The 21,800-nt window shown below is 37.9% G+C and overlaps 1 protein-coding gene across 1 annotated transcript; it reads right to left on the reverse strand.

Moving 5' to 3' along the window:
- Positions 1–2,585: 2,585 nt before the first annotated feature.
- LOC116352938 (zinc finger protein 239-like) lies at positions 2,586–20,262 on the reverse strand. Its single transcript, XM_031820279.1, has 3 exons — positions 20,128–20,262; positions 16,879–16,940; positions 2,586–3,964 (listed from the first exon to the last, which is right to left on the reverse strand). Exons 1-3 carry the CDS (start codon positions 20,260–20,262, stop codon positions 3,121–3,123), a joined length of 1,041 nt encoding a protein of 346 aa, XP_031676139.1. The 3' UTR covers positions 2,586–3,120.
- Positions 20,263–21,800: the final 1,538 nt, after the last annotated feature.

Genomic DNA, 21,800 nt, shown 5'->3' on the forward strand with positions numbered 1-21,800 from the left:
GGCTGAAACACCTGCACTTTGGAGCTGCTACTCAAGAAAGCACTGGGCTGAAACACCTGCACTTTGGAGCTGCCTTACTCAAGAAAGCACTGGGCTGAAACACCTGCACTTTGGAGCTGCTACTCAAGAAAGCACTGGGCTGAAACACCTGCACTTTGGAGCTGCTACTCAAGAAAGCACTGGGCTGAAACACCTGCACTTTGGAGCTGCCTTACTCAAGAAAGCACTGGGCTGAAACACCTGCACTTTGGAGCTGCTACTCAAGAAAGCACTGGGCTGAAACACCTGCACTTTGGAGCTGCCTTACTCAAGAAAGCACTGGGCTGAAACACCTGCACTTTGGAGCTGCTACTCAAGAAAGCACTGGGCTGAAACACCTGCACTTTGGAGCTGCTACTCAAGAAAGCACTGGGCTGAAACACCTGCACTTTGGAGCTGCTACTCAAGAAAGCACTGGGCTGAAACACCTGCACTTTGGAGCTGCTACTCAAGAAAGCACTGGGCTGAAACACCTGCACTTTGGAGCTGCTACTCAAGAAAGCACTGGGCTGAAACACCTGCACTTTGGAGCTGCCTTACTCAAGAAAGCACTGGGCTGAAACACCTGCACTTTGGAGCTGCCTTACTCAAGAAAGCACTGGGCTGAAACACCTGCACTTTGGAGCTGCTACTCAAGAAAGCACTGGGCTGAAACACCTGCACTTTGGAGCTGCTACTCAAGAAAGCACTGGGCTGAAACACCTGCACTTTGGAGCTGCTACTCAAGAAAGCACTGGGCTGAAACACCTGCACTTTGGAGCTGCCTTACTCAAGAAAGCACTGGGCTGAAACACCTGCACTTTGGAGCTGCCTTACTCAAGAAATCACTGGGCTGAAACACCTGCACTTTGGAGCTGCCTTACTCAAGAAAGCACTGGGCTGAAACACCTGCACTTTGGAGCTGCCTTACTCAAGAAAGCACTGGGCTGAAACACCTGCACTTTGGAGCTGCCTTACTCAAGAAATCACTGGGCTGAAACACCTGCACTTTGGAGCTGCTACTCAAGAAAGCAAAAAAAGTATGCGGCTTTATTAACACAATATTTATTAATTGATGTTTTTTTTTTACATTGTTTTTCAAACTGATGTGATATTAATGCCACAATAACAACAACAAAACGATATACACTGCTCAAAAAAAATAAAGGGAACACTAAAATAACACATCCTAGATCTGAATGACTTAAATACTTTTGCTTTCCATAGTTGAATGTGCCGACAACAAATCACACAAAAATGATCAATGGAAATCAAATGTATCAACCCATGGAGGTCTGGATTTGGAGTCACACTCAAAATTAAAGTGGAAAACCACACTACAGGCTGATCCAACTTTGATGTAATGTCCTTAAAACCAGTCAAAATGAGGCTCAGTAGTGTGTGTGGCCTCCACGTGCCTGTATGACCTCCCTACAACTCCTGGACAGTCTGTGGTGCAACGTGGCGTTGGTGGATGGAACGAGACATGATGTCCCAGATGTGCTCAATTGGATTCAGGTCCGGGGAACGGGCGGGCCAGTCCATAGCATCAATGCCTTCCTCTTGCAGGAACTGCTGACATACTCCAGCCACATGAGGTCTAGCATTGTCTTGCATTAGGAGGAACCCAGGGCCAACCGCACCAGCATATGGTCTCACAAGGGGTCTGAGGATCTCATCTCGGGTACCTAATGGCAGTCAGGCTACCTCTGGCGAGCACATGGAGGGCTGTGCGGCCCCCCAAAGAAATGCCACCCCACACCAAGACTGACCCACCACCAAACCGGTCATGCTGGAGGATGTTGCAGGCAGCAGAACGTTCTCCACGGCGTCTCCAGACTGTCATGTCTGTCACATGTGCTCAGTGTGAACCTGATTTCATCTGTGAAGAGCACAGGGCGCCAGTGGTCAATTTGATCTTGGTGTTCTCTGGCAAATGCCAAACGTCCTGCACGGTGTTGGGCTGTAAGCACAACCCCCACCTGTGGACGTCGGGCCCTCATACCACCCTCATGGAGTCTGTTTCTGACCGTTTGAGCAGACACATGCACATTTGTGGCCTGCTGGAGGTCATTTTGCAGGGCTCTGGCAGTGCTCCTCCTGCTCCTCCTTGCACAGATGCGGAGGTAGCGGTCCTGCTGTTGGGTTGTTGACCTCCTACGGCCTCCTCCACATCTCCTGATGTACTGGCCTGTCTCCTGGTAGCGCCTCCATGCTCTGGACGCTACGCTGACAGACACAGCAAACCTTTTTGCCACAGCTCGCATTGATGTTCCATCCTGGATGAGCTGCACTACCTGAGCCACTTGTGTGGGTTGTAGACTCCGTCTCATGCTACCACTAGAGTGAAAGCACCGCCAGCATTCAAAAGTGACCAAAACATCAGCCAGGAAGCATAGGAACTGAGAAGTGGTCTGTGGTCGCCACCTGTAGAACCACTCCTTTATTGGGGGTGTCTTGCTAATTGCCTATAATTTCCACCTGTTGTCTATTCCATTTGCACAACAGCATGTGAAATTTATTGTCAATCAGTGTTGCTTCCTAAGTGGACAGTTTGATTTCACAGAAGTGTGATTGACTTGGAGTTACATTGTGTTGTTTAAGTGTTCCGTTATTTTTTTTGAGCAGTGTATATATATTTGTTTAATACCACATTAAATCATACTCAAAAAAGGTTTGCAGGAATTCCCAGGCCTCTCCTCTAAACCTCCTCTAAACTTTTTTAAACCAATTCCTGTAAAACTTTTTGGAATATGATTTAATGTGGTATTAAACAAAACCCCAAATTCTCAGTCAAAAGCACAAGTCAGAACACAGCCTCTCTATTCTCTCATGTGATTTCAGGTCCTCTGACTGGGAAAATGTCTTTCCACAATGAGAGCAGTGGTATGTCTTCTCCTCCTGTGTATTTGTATGAATTATTTCAGGTTCTATAACCGGGTAAATCTTATTCCACACTGAGAGCAGTGGTAGGTCTTTTTTCCTATGTGTCTCAGTGTTTTCATGATCCCTAACAAGGTAAAATGTCTTTCCACATTGGGAGCAGTGGTCAGGTGTGTCCTCATGTGATGTAAGGTCCTGTAATCGTGAAAATCTCTTTCCTCACTGGGAGAATTGGTAAGGCTTTTCTCCTGTGTGTATTCCTTTATGCCTTTTCAGGCTCGCTAAATGGGTAAAACTCTTTCCACAGAGGGAACACTTAAAAGGCTTTTCTCCCGTGTGTGTCCTCTCATGCTCTTTTAGATTGCCCAAAGTGGTCAAACTCTTTCCACACAGGGAGCAGTGGTGAGGCTTCTCTCCTGTATGTATTCTCTTATGTATTTTCAGGGTCTCTAAATGAGAAAAATACTTGCCACACTGGGAGCAGTAATAAGGCTTCTCTCCTGTGTGCATTCTCTCATGTGTTTTCAGACTCCCTATCTGGGTAAAACTCTTTCCGCACAGAGAACAGTGGTAAGGCTTCTCTCCTGAGTGTATTTTCTCGTGTTTTTTAAGATTGCCTAACATGGTAAAATTCTTTCCACACAGGGAGCAAGGGTAAGGCTTCTCTCCTGTATGAATTCTCTCATGTATTTTCAGGCTTCCTAACTGAGTAAAACTCTTTCCGCACTGGGAGCATTGGTAGGTCTTCCTCCCTGCTGTATGTATTTCTTCATGCCTATTCAGGGCCCTTAACCAGGTAAAACTCTTTCCACACTGGGAACATTGAAAAGGCTTTTCTCCTGTGTGCATCGTCTCGTGCTGTTTTAGGTTCCAGAACCGGGTAAAACTCTTTCCACAGTGGGAGCAGTGGTGTGGTCTTGCTGGTTTGGACGTCTCTGGGTCTGGTTCCCCTGAAGGACTCTTCCTGCTGTCAGAGTGAGAGTCTGGTCCCTCTCCTGCCAAAGACAGAGTATTGAGTGAAACTGAGACCTGAATGAAACCACCACATGATAAAACTGTCTTTCTATCAGGTTTAATCCAGAATAGATCCCTCAATAACAAATAAAGAGTGGCTGTTGTGATTTATAGGCCAATAAAAACACTATTAAACTTCATGGTTGTTATGCATTCATTAGACCTAATGGATAAATAGACTAGTCAGTATAGGATACATGTAATAGACTAGTCAGTATAGGATACATGCAATAGACTGGTCAGTATAGGATACATGTAATAGACTAGTCAGTATAGGATACATGCAATAGACTGGTCAGTATAGGACACATGTAATAGACTAGTCAGTATAGGATACATGTAATAGACCTAATGGATAAATAGACTAGTCAGTATAGGATACATGTAATAGACTAGTCAGTATAGGATACATGTATTAGACCTAATGGATAAATAGACTAGTCAGTATAGGACACATGTAATAGACTAGTCAGTATAGGACACATGTAATAGACTAGTCAGTATAGGATACACGTATTAGACCTAATAGATAAATAGACTAGTCAGTATAGGATACATGTAATAGACTAGTCAGTATAGGACACATGTATTAGACTAGTCAGTATAGGATACATGTAATAGACCTAATGGATAAATAGACTAGTCAGTATAGGATACATGTAATAGACCTAATGGATAAATAGACTAGTCAGTATAGGATACATGTAATAGACTAGTCAGTATAGGATACATGTAATAGACTAGTCAGTATAGGATACATGTATTAGACCTAATGGATAAATAGACTAGTCAGTATAGGACACATGTATTAGACCTAATGGATAAATAGACTAGTCAGTATAGGATACATGTAATAGACCTAATAGATAAATAGACTAGTCAGTATAGGACACATGTAATAGACTAGTCAGTATAGGATACACGTATTAGACCTAATAGATAAATAGACTAGTCAGTATAGGATACATGTAATAGACTAGTCAGTATAGGATACATGTAATAGACTAGTCAGTATAGGATACATGTATTAGACCTAATGGATAAATAGACTAGTCAGTATAGGACACATGTATTAGACCTAATGGATAAATAGACTAGTCAGTATAGGACACATGTAATAGACTAGTCAGTATAGGATACACGTATTAGACCTAATAGATAAATAGACTAGTCAGTATAGGATACATGTAATAGACTAGTCAGTATAGGATACATGTAATAGACTAGTCAGTATAGGACACATGTATTAGACTAGTCAGTATAGGATACATGTAATAGACCTAATGGATAAATAGACTAGTCAGTATAGGACACATGTAATAGACTAGTCAGTATAGGATACATGTAATAGACTAGTCAGTATAGGACACATGTAATAGACTAGTCAGTATAGGATACATGTATTAGACTAGTCAGTATAGGATACATGTAATAGACCTAATGGATAAATAGACTAGTCAGTATAGGATACATGTATTAGACTAGTCAGTATAGGATACATGTAATAGACCTAATGGATAAATAGACTAGTCAGTATAGGACACATGTAATAGACTAGTCAGTATAGGATACATGTATTAGACTAGTCAGTATAGGATACACGTATTAGACCTAATAGATAAATAGACTAGTCAGTATAGGACACATGTAATAGACTAGTCAGTATAGGATACATGTAATAGACTAGTCAGTATAGGATACATGTATTAGACTAGTCAGTATAGGATACATGTATTAGACTAGTCAGTATAGGATACATGTAATAGACCTAATGGATAAATAGACTAGTCAGTATAGGATACATGTAATAGACTAGTCAGTATAGGATACACGTATTAGACCTAATAGATAAATAGACTAGTCAGTATAGGACACATGTAATAGACTAGTCAGTATAGGATACACGTATTAGACCTAATAGATAAATAGACTAGTCAGTATAGGATACACGTATTAGACCTAATAGATAAATAGACTAGTCAGTATAGGACACATGTAATAGACTAGTCAGTATAGGACACATGTAATAGACTAGTCAGTATAGGACACATGTAATAGACTAGTCAGTATAGGATACATGTAATAGACCTAATGGATAAATAGACTAGTCAGTATAGGACACATGTAATAGACTAGTCAGTATAGGATACATGTATTAGACTAGTCAGTATAGGATACACGTATTAGACCTAATAGATAAATAGACTAGTCAGTATAGGACACATGTAATAGACTAGTCAGTATAGGATACATGTAATAGACTAGTCAGTATAGGATACATGTATTAGACTAGTCAGTATAGGATACATGTAATAGACCTAATGGATAAATAGACTAGTCAGTATAGGACACATGTAATAGACTAGTCAGTATAGGATACATGTATTAGACTAGTCAGTATAGGATACACGTATTAGACCTAATAGATAAATAGACTAGTCAGTATAGGACACATGTAATAGACTAGTCAGTATAGGATACATGTAATAGACTAGTCAGTATAGGATACATGTATTAGACTAGTCAGTATAGGATACATGTAATAGACCTAATGGATAAATAGACTAGTCAGTATAGGATACATGTAATAGACTAGTCAGTATAGGATACACGTATTAGACCTAATAGATAAATAGACTAGTCAGTATAGGACACATGTAATAGACTAGTCAGTATAGGATACACGTATTAGACCTAATAGATAAATAGACTAGTCAGTATAGGATACACGTATTAGACCTAATAGATAAATAGACTAGTCAGTATAGGACACATGTAATAGACTAGTCAGTATAGGACACATGTAATAGACTAGTCAGTATAGGACACATGTAATAGACTAGTCAGTATAGGACACATGTAATAGACTAGTCAGTATAGGATACATGTAATAGACTAGTCAGTATAGGATACATGTAATAGACTAGTCAGTATAGGATACATGTATTAGACCTAATAGATAAATAGACTAGTCAGTATAGGATACATGTAATAGACTAGTCAGTATAGGATACATGTATTAGACCTAATAGATAAATAGACTAGTCAGTATAGGATACATGTAATAGACTAGTCAGTATAGGATACATGTAATAGACTAGTCAGTATAGGATACATGTAATAGACTAGTCAGTATAGGATACATGTAATAGACTAGTCAGTATAGGATACATGTAATAGACTAGTCAGTATAGGATACATGTATTAGACCTAATGGATAAATAGACTAGTCAGTATAGGATACATGTATTAGACTAGTCAGTATAGGATACATGTAATAGACTAGTCAGTATAGGATACATGTAATAGACTAGTCAGTATAGGATACATGTAATAGACTAGTCAGTATAGGACACATGTATTAGACCTAATAGATAAATAGACTAGTCAGTATAGGACACATGTAATAGACCTAATGGGTAAATAGACTAGTCAGTATAGGATACATGTAATAGACTAGTCAGTATAGGACACATGTATTAGACCTAATGGGTAAATAGACTAGTCAGTATAGGATACATGTAATAGACTAGTCAGTATAGGATACATGTAATAGACTAGTCAGTATAGGATACATGTAATAGACTAGTCAGTATAGGATACATGTATTAGACCTAACAGATAATAGACTAGTCAGTATAGGACACATGTAATAGACCTAATGGATAAATAGACTAGTCAGTATAGGATACATGTAATAGACCTAATGGATAAATAGACTAGTCAGTATAGGATACATGTAATAGACTAGTCAGTATAGGACACATGTAATAGACTAGTCAGTATAGGATACATGTAATAGACTAGTCAGTATAGGATACATGTAATAGACTAGTCAGTATAGGATACATGTATTAGACTAGTCAGTATAGGATACACGTATTAGACCTAATGGATAAATAGACTAGTCAGTATAGGACACATGTAATAGACTAGTCAGTATAGGACACATGTAATAGACTAGTCAGTATAGGATACATGTATTAGACCTAACAGATAAATAGACTAGTCAGTATAGGACACATGTAATAGACCTAATGGATAAATAGACTAGTCAGTATAGGACACATGTAATAGACCTAATGAATAAATAGACTAGTCAGTATAGGATACATGTATTAGACCTAATAGATAAATAGACTAGTCAGTATAGGATACATGTAATAGACTAGTCAGTATAGGATACATGTAATAGACTAGTCAGTATAGGATACATGTAATAGACTAGTCAGTATAGGATACATGTAATAGACTAGTCAGTATAGGATACATGTAATAGACTAGTCAGTATAGGATACATGTAATAGACTAGTCAGTATAGGACACATGTAATAGACTAGTCAGTATAGGATACATGTAATAGACTAGTCAGTATAGGATACATGTAATAGACCTAATGGATAAATAGACTAGTCAGTATAGGATACATGTAATAGACTAGTCAGTATAGGATACACGTATTAGACCTAATAGATAAATAGACTAGTCAGTATAGGACACATGTAATAGACTAGTCAGTATAGGATACACGTATTAGACCTAATAGATAAATAGACTAGTCAGTATAGGACACATGTAATAGACTAGTCAGTATAGGATACATGTAATAGACTAGTCAGTATAGGATACACGTATTAGACCTAATAGATAAATAGACTAGTCAGTATAGGACACATGTAATAGACTAGTCAGTATAGGACACATGTAATAGACTAGTCAGTATAGGACACATGTAATAGACTAGTCAGTATAGGATACATGTAATAGACTAGTCAGTATAGGATACATGTATTAGACCTAATAGATAAATAGACTAGTCAGTATAGGATACATGTAATAGACTAGTCAGTATAGGATACATGTATTAGACCTAATAGATAAATAGACTAGTCAGTATAGGATACATGTAATAGACTAGTCAGTATAGGATACATGTAATAGACTAGTCAGTATAGGATACATGTAATAGACTAGTCAGTATAGGATACATGTAATAGACTAGTCAGTATAGGATACATGTATTAGACCTAACAGATAAATAGACTAGTCAGTATAGGACACATGTAATAGACCTAATGGATAAATAGACTAGTCAGTATAGGATACATGTAATAGACCTAATGGATAAATAGACTAGTCAGTATAGGATACATGTAATAGACTAGTCAGTATAGGACACATGTAATAGACTAGTCAGTATAGGATACATGTAATAGACTAGTCAGTATAGGACACATGTAATAGACTAGTCAGTATAGGATACATGTAATAGACTAGTCAGTATAGGATACATGTAATAGACTAGTCAGTATAGGATACATGTAATAGACTAGTCAGTATAGGATACATGTATTAGACCTAACAGATAAATAGACTAGTCAGTATAGGACACATGTAATAGACCTAATGGATAAATAGACTAGTCAGTATAGGACACATGTAATAGACCTAATGAATAAATAGACTAGTCAGTATAGGATACATGTATTAGACCTAATAGATAAATAGACTAGTCAGTATAGGATACATGTAATAGACTAGTCAGTATAGGATACATGTAATAGACTAGTCAGTATAGGATACATGTAATAGACTAGTCAGTATAGGATACATGTAATAGACTAGTCAGTATAGGACACATGTAATAGACCTAATGGATAAATAGACTAGTCAGTATAGGATACATGTATTAGACCTAATAGATAAATAGACTAGTCAGTATAGGATACATGTAATAGACTAGTCAGTATAGGATACATGTAATAGACTAGTCAGTATAGGATACATGTAATAGACTAGTCAGTATAGGATACATGTAATAGACTAGTCAGTATAGGATACATGTATTAGACCTAATAGATAAATAGACTAGTCAGTATAGGATACATGTAATAGACTAGTCAGTATAGGACACATGTAATAGACTAGTCAGTATAGGACACATGTATTAGACTAGTCAGTATAGGATACATGTAATAGACTAGTCAGTATAGGATACATGTAATAGACTAGTCAGTATAGGATACATGTAATAGACTAGTCAGTATAGGACACATGTAATAGACTAGTCAGTATAGGACACATGTATTAGACTAGTCAGTATAGGACACATGTATTAGACCTAATAGATAAATAGACTAGTCAGTATAGGATACATGTAATAGACTAGTCAGTATAGGACACATGTATTAGACTAGTCAGTATAGGACACATGTATTAGACCTAATAGATAAATAGACTAGTCAGTATAGGATACATGTAATAGACTAGTCAGTATAGGATACATGTATTAGACTAGTCAGTATAGGACACATGTATTAGACCTAATAGATAAATAGACTAGTCAGTATAGGATACATGTAATAGACTAGTCAGTATAGGATACATGTAATAGACTAGTCAGTATAGGATACATGTATTAGACCTAATAGATAAATAGACTAGTCAGTATAGGACACATGTAATAGACCTAATGAATAAATAGACTAGTCAGTATAGGATACATGTATTAGACCTAATAGATAAATAGACTAGTCAGTATAGGACACATGTAATAGACCTAATGGATAAATAGACTAGTCAGTATAGGATACATGTAATAGACCTAATGGATAAATAGACTAGTCAGTATAGGATACATGTATTAGACCTAATAGATAAATAGACTAGTCAGTATAGGATACATGTATTAGACCTAATGGATAAATAGACTAGTCAGTATAGGATACATGTAATAGACTAGTCAGTATAGGATACATGTAATAGACTAGTCAGTATAGGATACATGTAATAGACTAGTCAGTATAGGATACATGTAATAGACTAGTCAGTATAGGATACATGTATTAGACCTAATAGATAAATAGACTAGTCAGTATAGGATACATGTAATAGACTAGTCAGTATAGGATACATGTAATAGACTAGTCAGTATAGGATACATGTATTAGACCTAATAGATAAATAGACTAGTCAGTATAGGACACATGTAATAGACCTAATGAATAAATAGACTAGTCAGTATAGGACACATGTAATAGACCTAATGAATAAATAGACTAGTCAGTATAGGACACATGTAATAGACCTAATGAATAAATAGACTAGTCAGTATAGGATACATGTATTAGACCTAATGGGTAAATAGACTAGTCAGTATAGGATACATGTAATAGACTAGTCAGTATAGGATACATGTAATAGACTAGTCAGTATAGGATACATGTAATAGACTAGTCAGTATAGGACACATGTAATAGACTAGTCAGTATAGGATACATGTATTAGACCTAATGGATAAATAGACTAGTCAGTATAGGATACATGTAATAGACTAGTCAGTATAGGACACATGTAATAGACTAGTCAGTATAGGACACATGTAATAGACTAGTCAGTATAGGACACATGTAATAGACTAGTCAGTATAGGACACATGTAATAGACTAGTCAGTATAGGACACATGTAATAGACTAGTCAGTATAGGATACATGTAATAGACTAGTCAGTATAGGATACATGTAATAGACTAGTCAGTATAGGATACATGTAATAGACTAGTCAGTATAGGATACATGTATTAGACCTAACAGATAAATAGACTAGTCAGTATAGGATACATGTATTAGACCTAATGGATAAATAGACTAGTCAGTATAGGATACATGTAATAGACTAGTCAGTATAGGACACATGTAATAGACTAGTCAGTATAGGATACATGTAATAGACTAGTCAGTATAGGATACATGTAATAGACTAGTCAGTATAGGATACATGTATTAGACCTAACAGATAAATAGACTAGTCAGTATAGGACACATGTAATAGACCTAATGAATAAATAGACTAGTCAGTATAGGACACATGTAATAGACTAGTCAGTATAGGATACATGTAATAGACTAGTCAGTATAGGATACATGTATTAGACTAGTCAGTATAGGATACATGTAATAGACTAGTCAGTATAGGATACATGTATTAGACTAGTCAGTATAGGATACATGTAATAGACTAGTCAGTATAGGACACATGTATTAGACTAGTCAGTATAGGACACATGTATTAGACCTAATAGATAAATAGACTAGTCAGTATAGGATACATGTAATAGACTAGTCAGTATAGGACACATGTATTAGACTAGTCAGTATAGGACACATGTATTAGACCTAATAGATAAATAGATTAGTCAGTATAGGATACATGTAATAGACTAGTCAGTATAGGACACATGTATTAGACTAGTCAGTATAGGACACATGTATTAGACCTAATAGATAAATAGACTAGTCAGTATAGGACACATGTAATAGACTAGTCAGTATAGGATACATGTAATAGACTAGTCAGTATAGGATACATGTATTAGACTAGTCAGTATAGGATACATGTAATAGACTAGTCAGTATAGGACACATGTATTAGACTAGTCAGTATAGGACACATGTATTAGACCTAATAGATAAATAGACTAGTCAGTATAGGATACATGTAATAGACTAGTCAGTATAGGACACATGTATTAGACTAGTCAGTATAGGACACATGTATTAGACCTAATAGATAAATAGATTAGTCAGTATAGGACACATGTAATAGACTAGTCAGTATAGGATACATGTAATAGACTAGTCAGTATAGGACACATGTATTAGACTAGTCAGTATAGGACACATGTATTAGACTAGTCAGTATAGGACACATGTAATAGACTAGTCAGTATAGGACACATGTAATAGACTAGTCAGTATAGGACACATGTAATAGACTAGTCAGTATAGGACACATGTAATAGACTAGTCAGTATAGGACACATGTAATAGACTAGTCAGTATAGGATACATGTAATAGACTAGTCAGTATAGGATACATGTATTAGACTAGTCAGTATAGGACACATGTATTAGACTAGTCAGTATAGGACACATGTAATAGACTAGTCAGTATAGGACACATGTAATAGACTAGTCAGTATAGGACACATGTATTAGACCTAATGGATAAATAGACTAGTCAGTATAGGATACATGTATTAGACCTAATGGGTAAATAGACTAGTCAGTATAGGATACATGTAATAGACTAGTCAGTATAGGACACATGTATTAGACCTAATAGATAAATAGACTAGTCAGTATAGGATACATGTATTAGACCTAATGGGTAAATAGACTAGTCAGTATAGGATGCATGTAATAGACTAGTCAGTATAGGATACATGTAATAGACTAGTCAGTATAGGATACATGTAATAGACTAGTCAGTATAGGACACATGTAATAGACTAGTCAGTATAGGATACACGTATTAGACCTAATAGATAAATAGACTAGTCAGTATAGGATACATGTAATAGACTAGTCAGTATAGGATACATGTAATAGACTAGTCAGTATAGGATACATGTATTAGACCTAATAGATAAATAGACTGGTCAGTATAGGATACATGTAATAGACTAGTCAGTATAGGATACATGTAATAGACTAGTCAGTATAGGATACATGCAATAGACTAGTCAGTATAGGACACATGTAATAGACTAGTCAGTATAGGACACATGTAATAGACTAGTCAGTATAGGACACATGTAATAGACTAGTCAGTATAGGATACATGTAATAGACTAGTCAGTATAGGATACATGCAATAGACTAGTCAGTATAGGATACATGTATTAGACCTAATAGATAAATAGATTAGTCAGTATAGGATACATGTAATAGACTAGTCAGTATAGGATACATGTAATAGACTAGTCAGTATAGGATACATGTAATAGACCTAATGAATAAATAGACTAGTCAGTATAGGACACATGTAATAGACCTAATGAATAAATAGACTAGTCAGTATAGGATACATGTAATAGACTAGTCAGTATAGGATACATGTAATAGACTAGTCAGTATAGGACACATGTAATAGACTAGTCAGTATAGGATACATGTAATAGACCTAATGGATAAATAGACTAGTCAGTATAGGATACATGTAATAGACCTAATGGGTAAATAGACTAGTCAGTATAGGATACATGTAATAGACTAGTCAGTATAGGACACATGTAATAGACTAGTCAGTATAGGATGCATTTATAGAATAAGGCTGTAACGTAACAAAATGTGGAAAAAGTCAAGGGGTCTGAATACTTTCCGAATGCACTGTACATCACTGTGACGCTTTTCTAGGAACAGGTTTTTGATATTCTATTGATGATATTAATCAAGAACATGTTTTATTTTTGGATCTACGATTTCATAACTTGTTTTAATCATATTGTACCATATTGTACCACTGTCTCTATTTAAATTATATCGAGGAGCTGTGTCATTGTGTACCACTGTCTCTATTTAAATTATATCGAGGGGCTGTGTCATTGTGTACCACTGTCTCTATTTAAATTGTATCGAGGGGCTGTGTCATTGTGTACCACTGTCTCTATTTAAATTATATCGAGGAGCTGTGTCATTGTGTACCACTGTCTCTATTTGAATTATATCGAGGGGCTGTGTCATTGTGTACCACTGTCTCTATTTGAATTATATCGAGGGGCTGTGTCATTGTGTACCACTGTCTCTATTTGAATTATATCGAGGGGCTGTGTCATTGTGTACCACTGTCTCTATTTAAATTATATCGAGGAGCTGTGTCATTGTGTACCACTGTCTCTATTTAAATTATATCGAGGGGCTGTGTCATTGTGTACCACTGTCTCTATTTAAATTATATCGAGGGGCTGTGTCATTGTGTACCACTGTCTCTATTTAAATTATATCGAGGGGCTGTGTCATTGTGTACCACTGTCTCTATTTAAATTATATCGAGGGGCTGTGTCATTGTGTACCACTGTCTCTATTTGAATTATATCGAGGAGCTGTGTCATTGTGTACCACTGTCTCTATTTGAATTATATCGAGGGGCTGTGTCATTGTGTACCACTGTCTCTATTTGAATTATATCGAGGGGCTGTGTCATTGTGTACCACTGTCTCTATTTAAATTATATCGAGGGGCTGTGTCATTGTGTACCACTGTCTCTATTTAAATTATATCGAGGGGCTGTGTCATTGTGTACCACTGTCTCTATTTAAATTATATCGAGGGGCTGTGTCATTGTGTACCACTGTCTCTATTTGAATTATATCGAGGAGCTGTGTCATTGTGTACCACTGTCTCTATTTAAATTATATAGAGGGGCTGTGTCATTGTGTACCACTGTCTCTATTTGAATTATATCGAGGAGCTGTGTCATTGTGTACCACTGTCTCTATTTGAATTATATCGAGGAGCTGTGTCATTGTGTACCACTGTCTCTATTTGAATTATATCGAGGAGCTGTGTCATTGTGTACCACTGTCTCTATTTGAATTATATCGAGGAGCTGTGTCATTGTGTACCACTGTCTCTATTTGAATTATATCGAGGAGCTGTGTCATTGTGTACCACTGTCTCTATTTAAATTGTATCGAGGGGCTGTGTCATTGTGTACCACTGTCTCTATTTGAATTATATCGAGGGGCTGTGTCATTGTGTACCACTGTCTCTATTTGAATTATATCGAGGAGCTGTGTCATTGTGTACCACTGTCTCTATTTAAATTGTATCGAGGGGCTGTGTCATTGTGTACCACTGTCTCTATTTAAATTATATCGAGGGGTTGTGTCATTGCGTACCACTATCTCTATTTAAATTATATCGAGGGGCTGTGTCATTGTGTACCACTGTCTCTATTTAAATTATATCGAGGGGCTGTGTCATTGTGTACCACTGTCTCTATTTAAATTATATCGAGGGGCTGTGTCATTGTGTACCACTGTCTCTATTTGAATTATATCGAGGAGCTGTGTCATTGTGTACCACTGTCTCTATTTGCAGTAATTCATAGTCCATTATATTGCGAAAGGTTTGTCTCATTGAGTCATTTTATATCATTAATTCATATTATTTTAAATCTACTCATATTTCAACATTGTGTATTAGCTACCATGGAGCCTTATTCTATTATAATGTATTAGCTACCATGGAGCCTTATTCTACTCTACCCTATTAGTTACCATGGAGCCTTATTCTATTCTACTGTATTAGCTACCATGGAGCCTTATTCTACTGTATTAGCTACCATGGTGTCTTATTCTATTATAATGTATTAGTTACCATGGTGCCTTATTCTACTGTATTAGTTACCATGGTGCCTTATTCTATTCTACTGTATTAGCTACCATGGTGCCTTATTCTATTATAATGTATTACAGTGAATAAAGACGACCCTCAGACTCCTCTTCCCTTTCCCCCATGTGAACCATACTGAATAAAGACGACCCTCAGACTCCTCTTCCCTTTCCCCCATGTGAACCATACTGAATAAAGACGACCCTCAGACTCCTCTTCCCTTTCCCCCATGTGAACCATACTGAATAAAGACGACCCTCAGACTCCTCTTCCCTTTCCCCCATGTGAACCATACTGAATAAAGACGACCCTCAGACTCCTCTTCCCTTTCCCCCATGTGAACCATACTGAATAAAGACGACCCTCAGACTCCTCTTCCCTTTCCCCCATGTGAACCATACTGAATAAAGACGACCCTCAGACTCCTCTTCCCTTTCCCCCATGTGAACCATACTGAATAAAGACGACCCTCAGACTCCTCTTTTTGCACGTTGCACACCTCAGGCGAGTAATACCCTGTGACTTCTTTAATATTAGACATCGCGCACCAGGTGTTATGGACAAATAGATACACACCCCCACCCGTCGTCTTGCCAGACGTAACTTCTCTGTCCTACTGATGCACAGTAAACCCAGCCAGCTCTATATTATCCATGTCCTCGTTCAGCTATGACTCGGTGAAACATAAAATTACAGTTTGTAATGTCCCGTTGGTAGGATATAAGTGCATTGTTGTTTTCCAACAACGTTGGCCAATAGAACGGTTGGTAGTGGAGGTTTACTCACTTGCCCGACCTCCGCCCCCTTTTTCTCCGTCTTTTCTTTACGCAAATGATGGGGATTTGGGCCTGTTCTCGAGAAAACAGTATATCTTAGGGCTTATCTTTAGACCTGGTCGGGTATCTGCAGTATATCCTTCGCCTCGGACTCGTTAAAGATATTTTTTTTTCGAGGAGTTCGAGGTGAGTAATCCCAGTTCTGATGTCCAGAAGTTATTTTTGGTCATAAGAAACGGTAGCAGCAACAACATGTACAAAATAAGTTAAAAGATAACTTTTTTTTAAATTACAAAATAGCACAGTTGGTTAGGAGCCCGTAAAACGACAGCCAATAACTTATCAATGTCCTTGAGTGGCTTATAGCAAAGCCCAGAAGTGAATCCCATTGAAATCCTGTGGAACGACTTGAAGATTGCTGTTCACAGAAAGTCACCATCTAACTTGAGAGCTCGAGAAAATCTGCAAGGGAGAATGGGCAGGCAGGCAGGGCCCTGCCTTCCTACCTGCCTGTTCTCTTTCAGGGCCCTGCCTTCCTACCTGCCTGTTCTCTTTCAGGGCCTTGCCTTCCTACCTGCTCCTCCATGGAGCCATTATGTACAATAACTTATCAATGACCCAAGCCCAGCTCATTTAATCCCTACCATTGTATCGCTGAGTTGTCATAATGCGTCAGCAAATGTACATTATCCCAGGGGCGTTGGAAGACAATGTAAGTAGCCTAATTTATGTCCCTCTAACCAGTGGTGTAAAGTACTTAAGGAAAAATACTTTAAAGTACTACTTAAGTACTTTTTTGGGCTATCTGTACTTTACTATTTATATTTTTGACAACTTTTACTTCACTACATTCCTAAAGATAATAATGTACTTTTTACAACATACATTTTCCCCTGACACCCAAAAGTACTCGTTACATTTTGAACGCTTAGCAGGCCAGGAGAGTGGTCCAATTCACACACTTATCAAGAGAACACGTGGGCATCCCTACTGCCTCTGATCTGGAGGACTCACTAAACACATGCTTCGTTTGTAAATGATGTCTGAGTGTTGGAGTGCGTCCCCTGACTATCTGTACAATTGTAAAACAAGAAAACGATGCCATCTGCTTTGCTTAATACTTTTACTGTTGATAGTTATGTATATTTTAGCAATTCCATTTACTTTTGAACCAAGTAGTATTTTACTGGCTGACAATGCTTGATAATGTATGTAATATCAACAAGAGAGATATATTTTCTTGGTGATTTCAATACTGACTTCAATATTTCAATATCAACAAGCTGCCCACTCAAGAAAAAAAACTCAAAACTGCAACCAGTGCCTGCAACCTGGTTCAGGTTATCAGTATCCCTGGATTGTAAACGGTCATGGACATAACATGTTGAAACAACAGTAGCTAGGATGGGGAGAAGCATAACAAATGAAGGGCTGCTCTGTCTTCTTAAACAGCGCTATCAACAAGGCAGGTCCTAGTTTCTACCTTCTTAACAACACTATCAACCAGGCAGGTCCTACAGGATCTAGATTCTACCTTCTTAACAACACTATCAACAAGGCAGGTCCTACAGGCTCTAGTTTCTACCTTCTTAACAACACAATCAACAAGGCAGGTCCTACAGGCTCTAGTTTCTACCTTCTTAACAGCACTATCAACAAGGTGGGTCCTACAGGCTCTAGTTTCTACCTTCTTAACAGCACTATCAACAAGGTGGGTCCTACAGGCTCTAGTTTTGTCACACCTGGACTACTGTTCAGTCGTGTGGTCAGGTGCCACAAAGAGGGACTTAGGAAAATGTAAATAGGCTCAGAACAGAGCAGCACGACTGGCCCTTGGATGTATATGGAGAGCTAACAATGATATGCATGTCAATCTCTCCTGGCTCAAAGTAGAGGAGAGATGCATCACTGCTTGTATTTGTGAGAGGTGTTGACAAATTGAATGCACCGAACTGTCTGCTTGAACTACTGGCACACAGCTCAGACACCCATGTCTACCCCACTAGACATGCCACCAGAGGTCTCTTCACAATCCCCAAGTACAGAACAGACTATGGGAGAAGCACAGTACTACATAGAGCCATCACTACATGGAACTATATTCCACATCAGGTAACTGATGCAAGTACAAGTACAGTAGAATCAGATTTGGAAAAAAAACGGCTGGAATACACCTTATGGAACAGTGTGGACAATGAAGAACCACATAGACACACGCATACATATGCGAAGACGCACACCTACACACTCTACACACCTACACATGGACTATGAACTGTAGATATGTGGTGGTAGAGTAGTGGCCTGATGGAACACACGTAATGTATTGTAGAGTAGTGGTGGTAGAGTAGTGGCCTGATGGAACACAATGTGTTGTAGATATGTGGTAGTAGAGTAGTGGCCTGATGGAACACACTTAATGTATTGTAGAGTAGTGGTGGTAGAGTAGTGGCCTGATGGAACACAATGTGTTGTAGATATGTGGTAGTAGAGTAGTGGCCTGATGGAACACACGTAATGTATTGTAGAGTAGTGGTGGTAGAGTAGTGGCCTGATGGAACACAATGTGTTGTAGATATGTGGTAGTAGAGTAGTGGCCTGATGGAACACACTTAATGTATTGTAGAGTAGTGGTGGTAGAGTAGTGGCCTGATGGAACACAATGTGTTGTAGATATGTGGTAGTAGAGTAGTGGCCTGATGGAACACACGTAATGTATTGTAGAGTAGTGGTAGTAGAGTAGTGGCCTGATGGAACACACTTAATTTGTTGTGAAAAGCGTTATGAAATGTAATGTCATGTAATATTTTTTTTAATCAATTATAACTGCCTTAATGTTGCTGGACCCCAGGAAGAGTAGCTGCTGCCTTGGCACAACCTAAAAAGAGATCCTTAATAAATATAAATGGAACTACCTCCATGTTTTGAGGATATACAGTGTTCAATTACAGTTACATTGCTAAAAAACTATGAGAGTAAAACAAGCTTATATTTTGGGTTCAGATAGAGTACAACAGTTGAACTAAATTCAGTGGACATTTACAAGTTATATTCTCCAAGAATCAATGGCGAGGCTCAGAGCCATATATTAAAACGATATATTAATTCAATAAGGGCAGTTTGTGGCCCTGCTTTTAAGACAGTACTCACTGGTGTTAATCAGATCTTCAGCCTCCTCTTCCTCTTCAAAAGGTTCTTTCTCTTCTTTCAATTTAACATCCTGCTCCTCTTCCTCCTTTTTAATTCTGAAAGCTTCTACCTGCTCTTCTTCCACTGTGACAGCCTCTATCCCCTCCTCATCTTTCACTCTAATATGTTCTTTCTCTTCTTTCACTATAACATCATCCTCTTCTTTTAATGTGATACTGATAGCCTCCTCTACCTCCTCTTTCATTCTGAAAGCGTCTTCCTCTCCTTTAACTGTAATATCCCCCTCCTCCTCTTTCACGACAATGTTCAGTCCCAGAGCTTCTTTCTCCGTCCAGTAGACCTCCTCTTCTTTATCAGGAGGAGAGTAGCTTAGTGAGCTCATGGTCCGAGATGTTAGCTAGTTAGCATTAACGACTAGCCTGGTTCTAAGCTAATTCAGCAATCCAGCTAGATACTAACTTAACAACGTATATATTTAATTAAATGGGGAAACTAGCTATACGAAATAAGTATGTTTTAAACACAGGGACCAATATACACCGAAACAGTTTTAAAGAGCTCATACGTTTCGGCTATATTGAGTAACAAGCTACGGAGGTGTCTGACAAGCTGCTGTTGTTGAAGAAACTTCCCGTTCCGTCCACTAGATTACACGTCACGCTGGTAGCGACGCCCGAAAGACGCTCATCGCCATCTGGGGAAGTTGATTGATTAGTGCAGGTTTGTAATGTGTGGTCTAATTCACACACTTATCAAGAGAACATCCCTGGTCATCCCTACTGCCTCACCAAGCAGACTCACTAAACATAAATGATTTGTTTGTAAATTATGCCTGAGTGTTTAAGTGTGCCCCTGCATGAAATCATGCCGCCTGGTTTCCTTAATATAAGGAATGTGAAATGCTTTATACTTTACTCTTGATACTTAAGAATATTTTATCAATTACATTTACTTTTTATAGTTAAGTATATTTAAAACCAAACACTTTTAAGACTTTTACTCAAGTACTATTTTACTCGGTGACTTTCACTTTTTTCTTGAGTAACTTTCTATTAAAGTATCTTTACTCTTACTTAAGTATGATAATTGGGCACTTTTTCCACCACTGATTACACATCTGCATTTAAAGGGAAATGTCACATCTTTTATTTACGTCATATCCGGATGTAACCTAAAACATTACCCCAGTTTGATATGCTGCGTGTGTATTCATTCCCATATCAGCAAAATAAAACGTCATGTTTTGGTCACAGAGAAACAACCACATGGTTAGCTAGTTGGCTTCAGCAGGTTCTACCATTTCACAATAGTCTGTAATGACTAGTTAACAAAATACGTTTTTGTTGTGAAAGCAAAATAAGTGTATCTAGCCTTTTAGCTCCCTCTGGTTGATGACTGCTAGCTAGTCTTTTAGCTCCCTCTGGTTGATGACTGCTAGCTAGTCTTTTAGCTACCTCTGGTTGATGACTGCTAGCTAGATAGCCTTTTGCTGCCTTGGCAACAGCTAATGGGGATCCATAATAAATATAAATACCTTTGGTTTTGCTGTTTAAATTGATCAGTTTTTCTTATTCACAATAAAGAGTACCATAATGATAGTCACTTCATACTTGTGTTGTTTCATGTATTTTGGGAGGCTAGACCCTCAAGACAATTACCTAGCCTTTCTGGCTGTAGTAACTAGTGACATCCTTGTTGTTGTGAAGAAGCTGTCATGTCCACCAGATTATACGTCACACTGGCAGCATTGCCTGAAAGACCGGGTAACGCATTTGAAGAAAA

This window comes from Oncorhynchus kisutch, unplaced genomic scaffold, assembly GCF_002021735.2.
Source record: "Oncorhynchus kisutch isolate 150728-3 unplaced genomic scaffold, Okis_V2 scaffold3219, whole genome shotgun sequence".
Taxonomy (NCBI): Eukaryota; Metazoa; Chordata; class Actinopteri; order Salmoniformes; family Salmonidae; genus Oncorhynchus; species Oncorhynchus kisutch.

Bases quoted from the DNA above. Each gene is read 5' to 3' on its own strand.
- LOC116352938 (XM_031820279.1), bottom strand. From the start codon at position 20,262: ATGAAAGAGGAGGTAGAGGAGGCTATCAGTATCACATTAAAAGAAGAG. The intron at 16,941-20,127 runs GTAGAAGCTTTC...TCTCGAGAACAG, and splicing joins TCACAGTGGAAGAAGAGCAG to GCCCAAATCCCCATCATTTG. The intron at 3,965-16,878 runs GTGAGTAAACCT...TAAACCTGATAG, and splicing joins AGGGGGCGGAGGTCGGGCAA to AAAGACAGTTTTATCATGTG.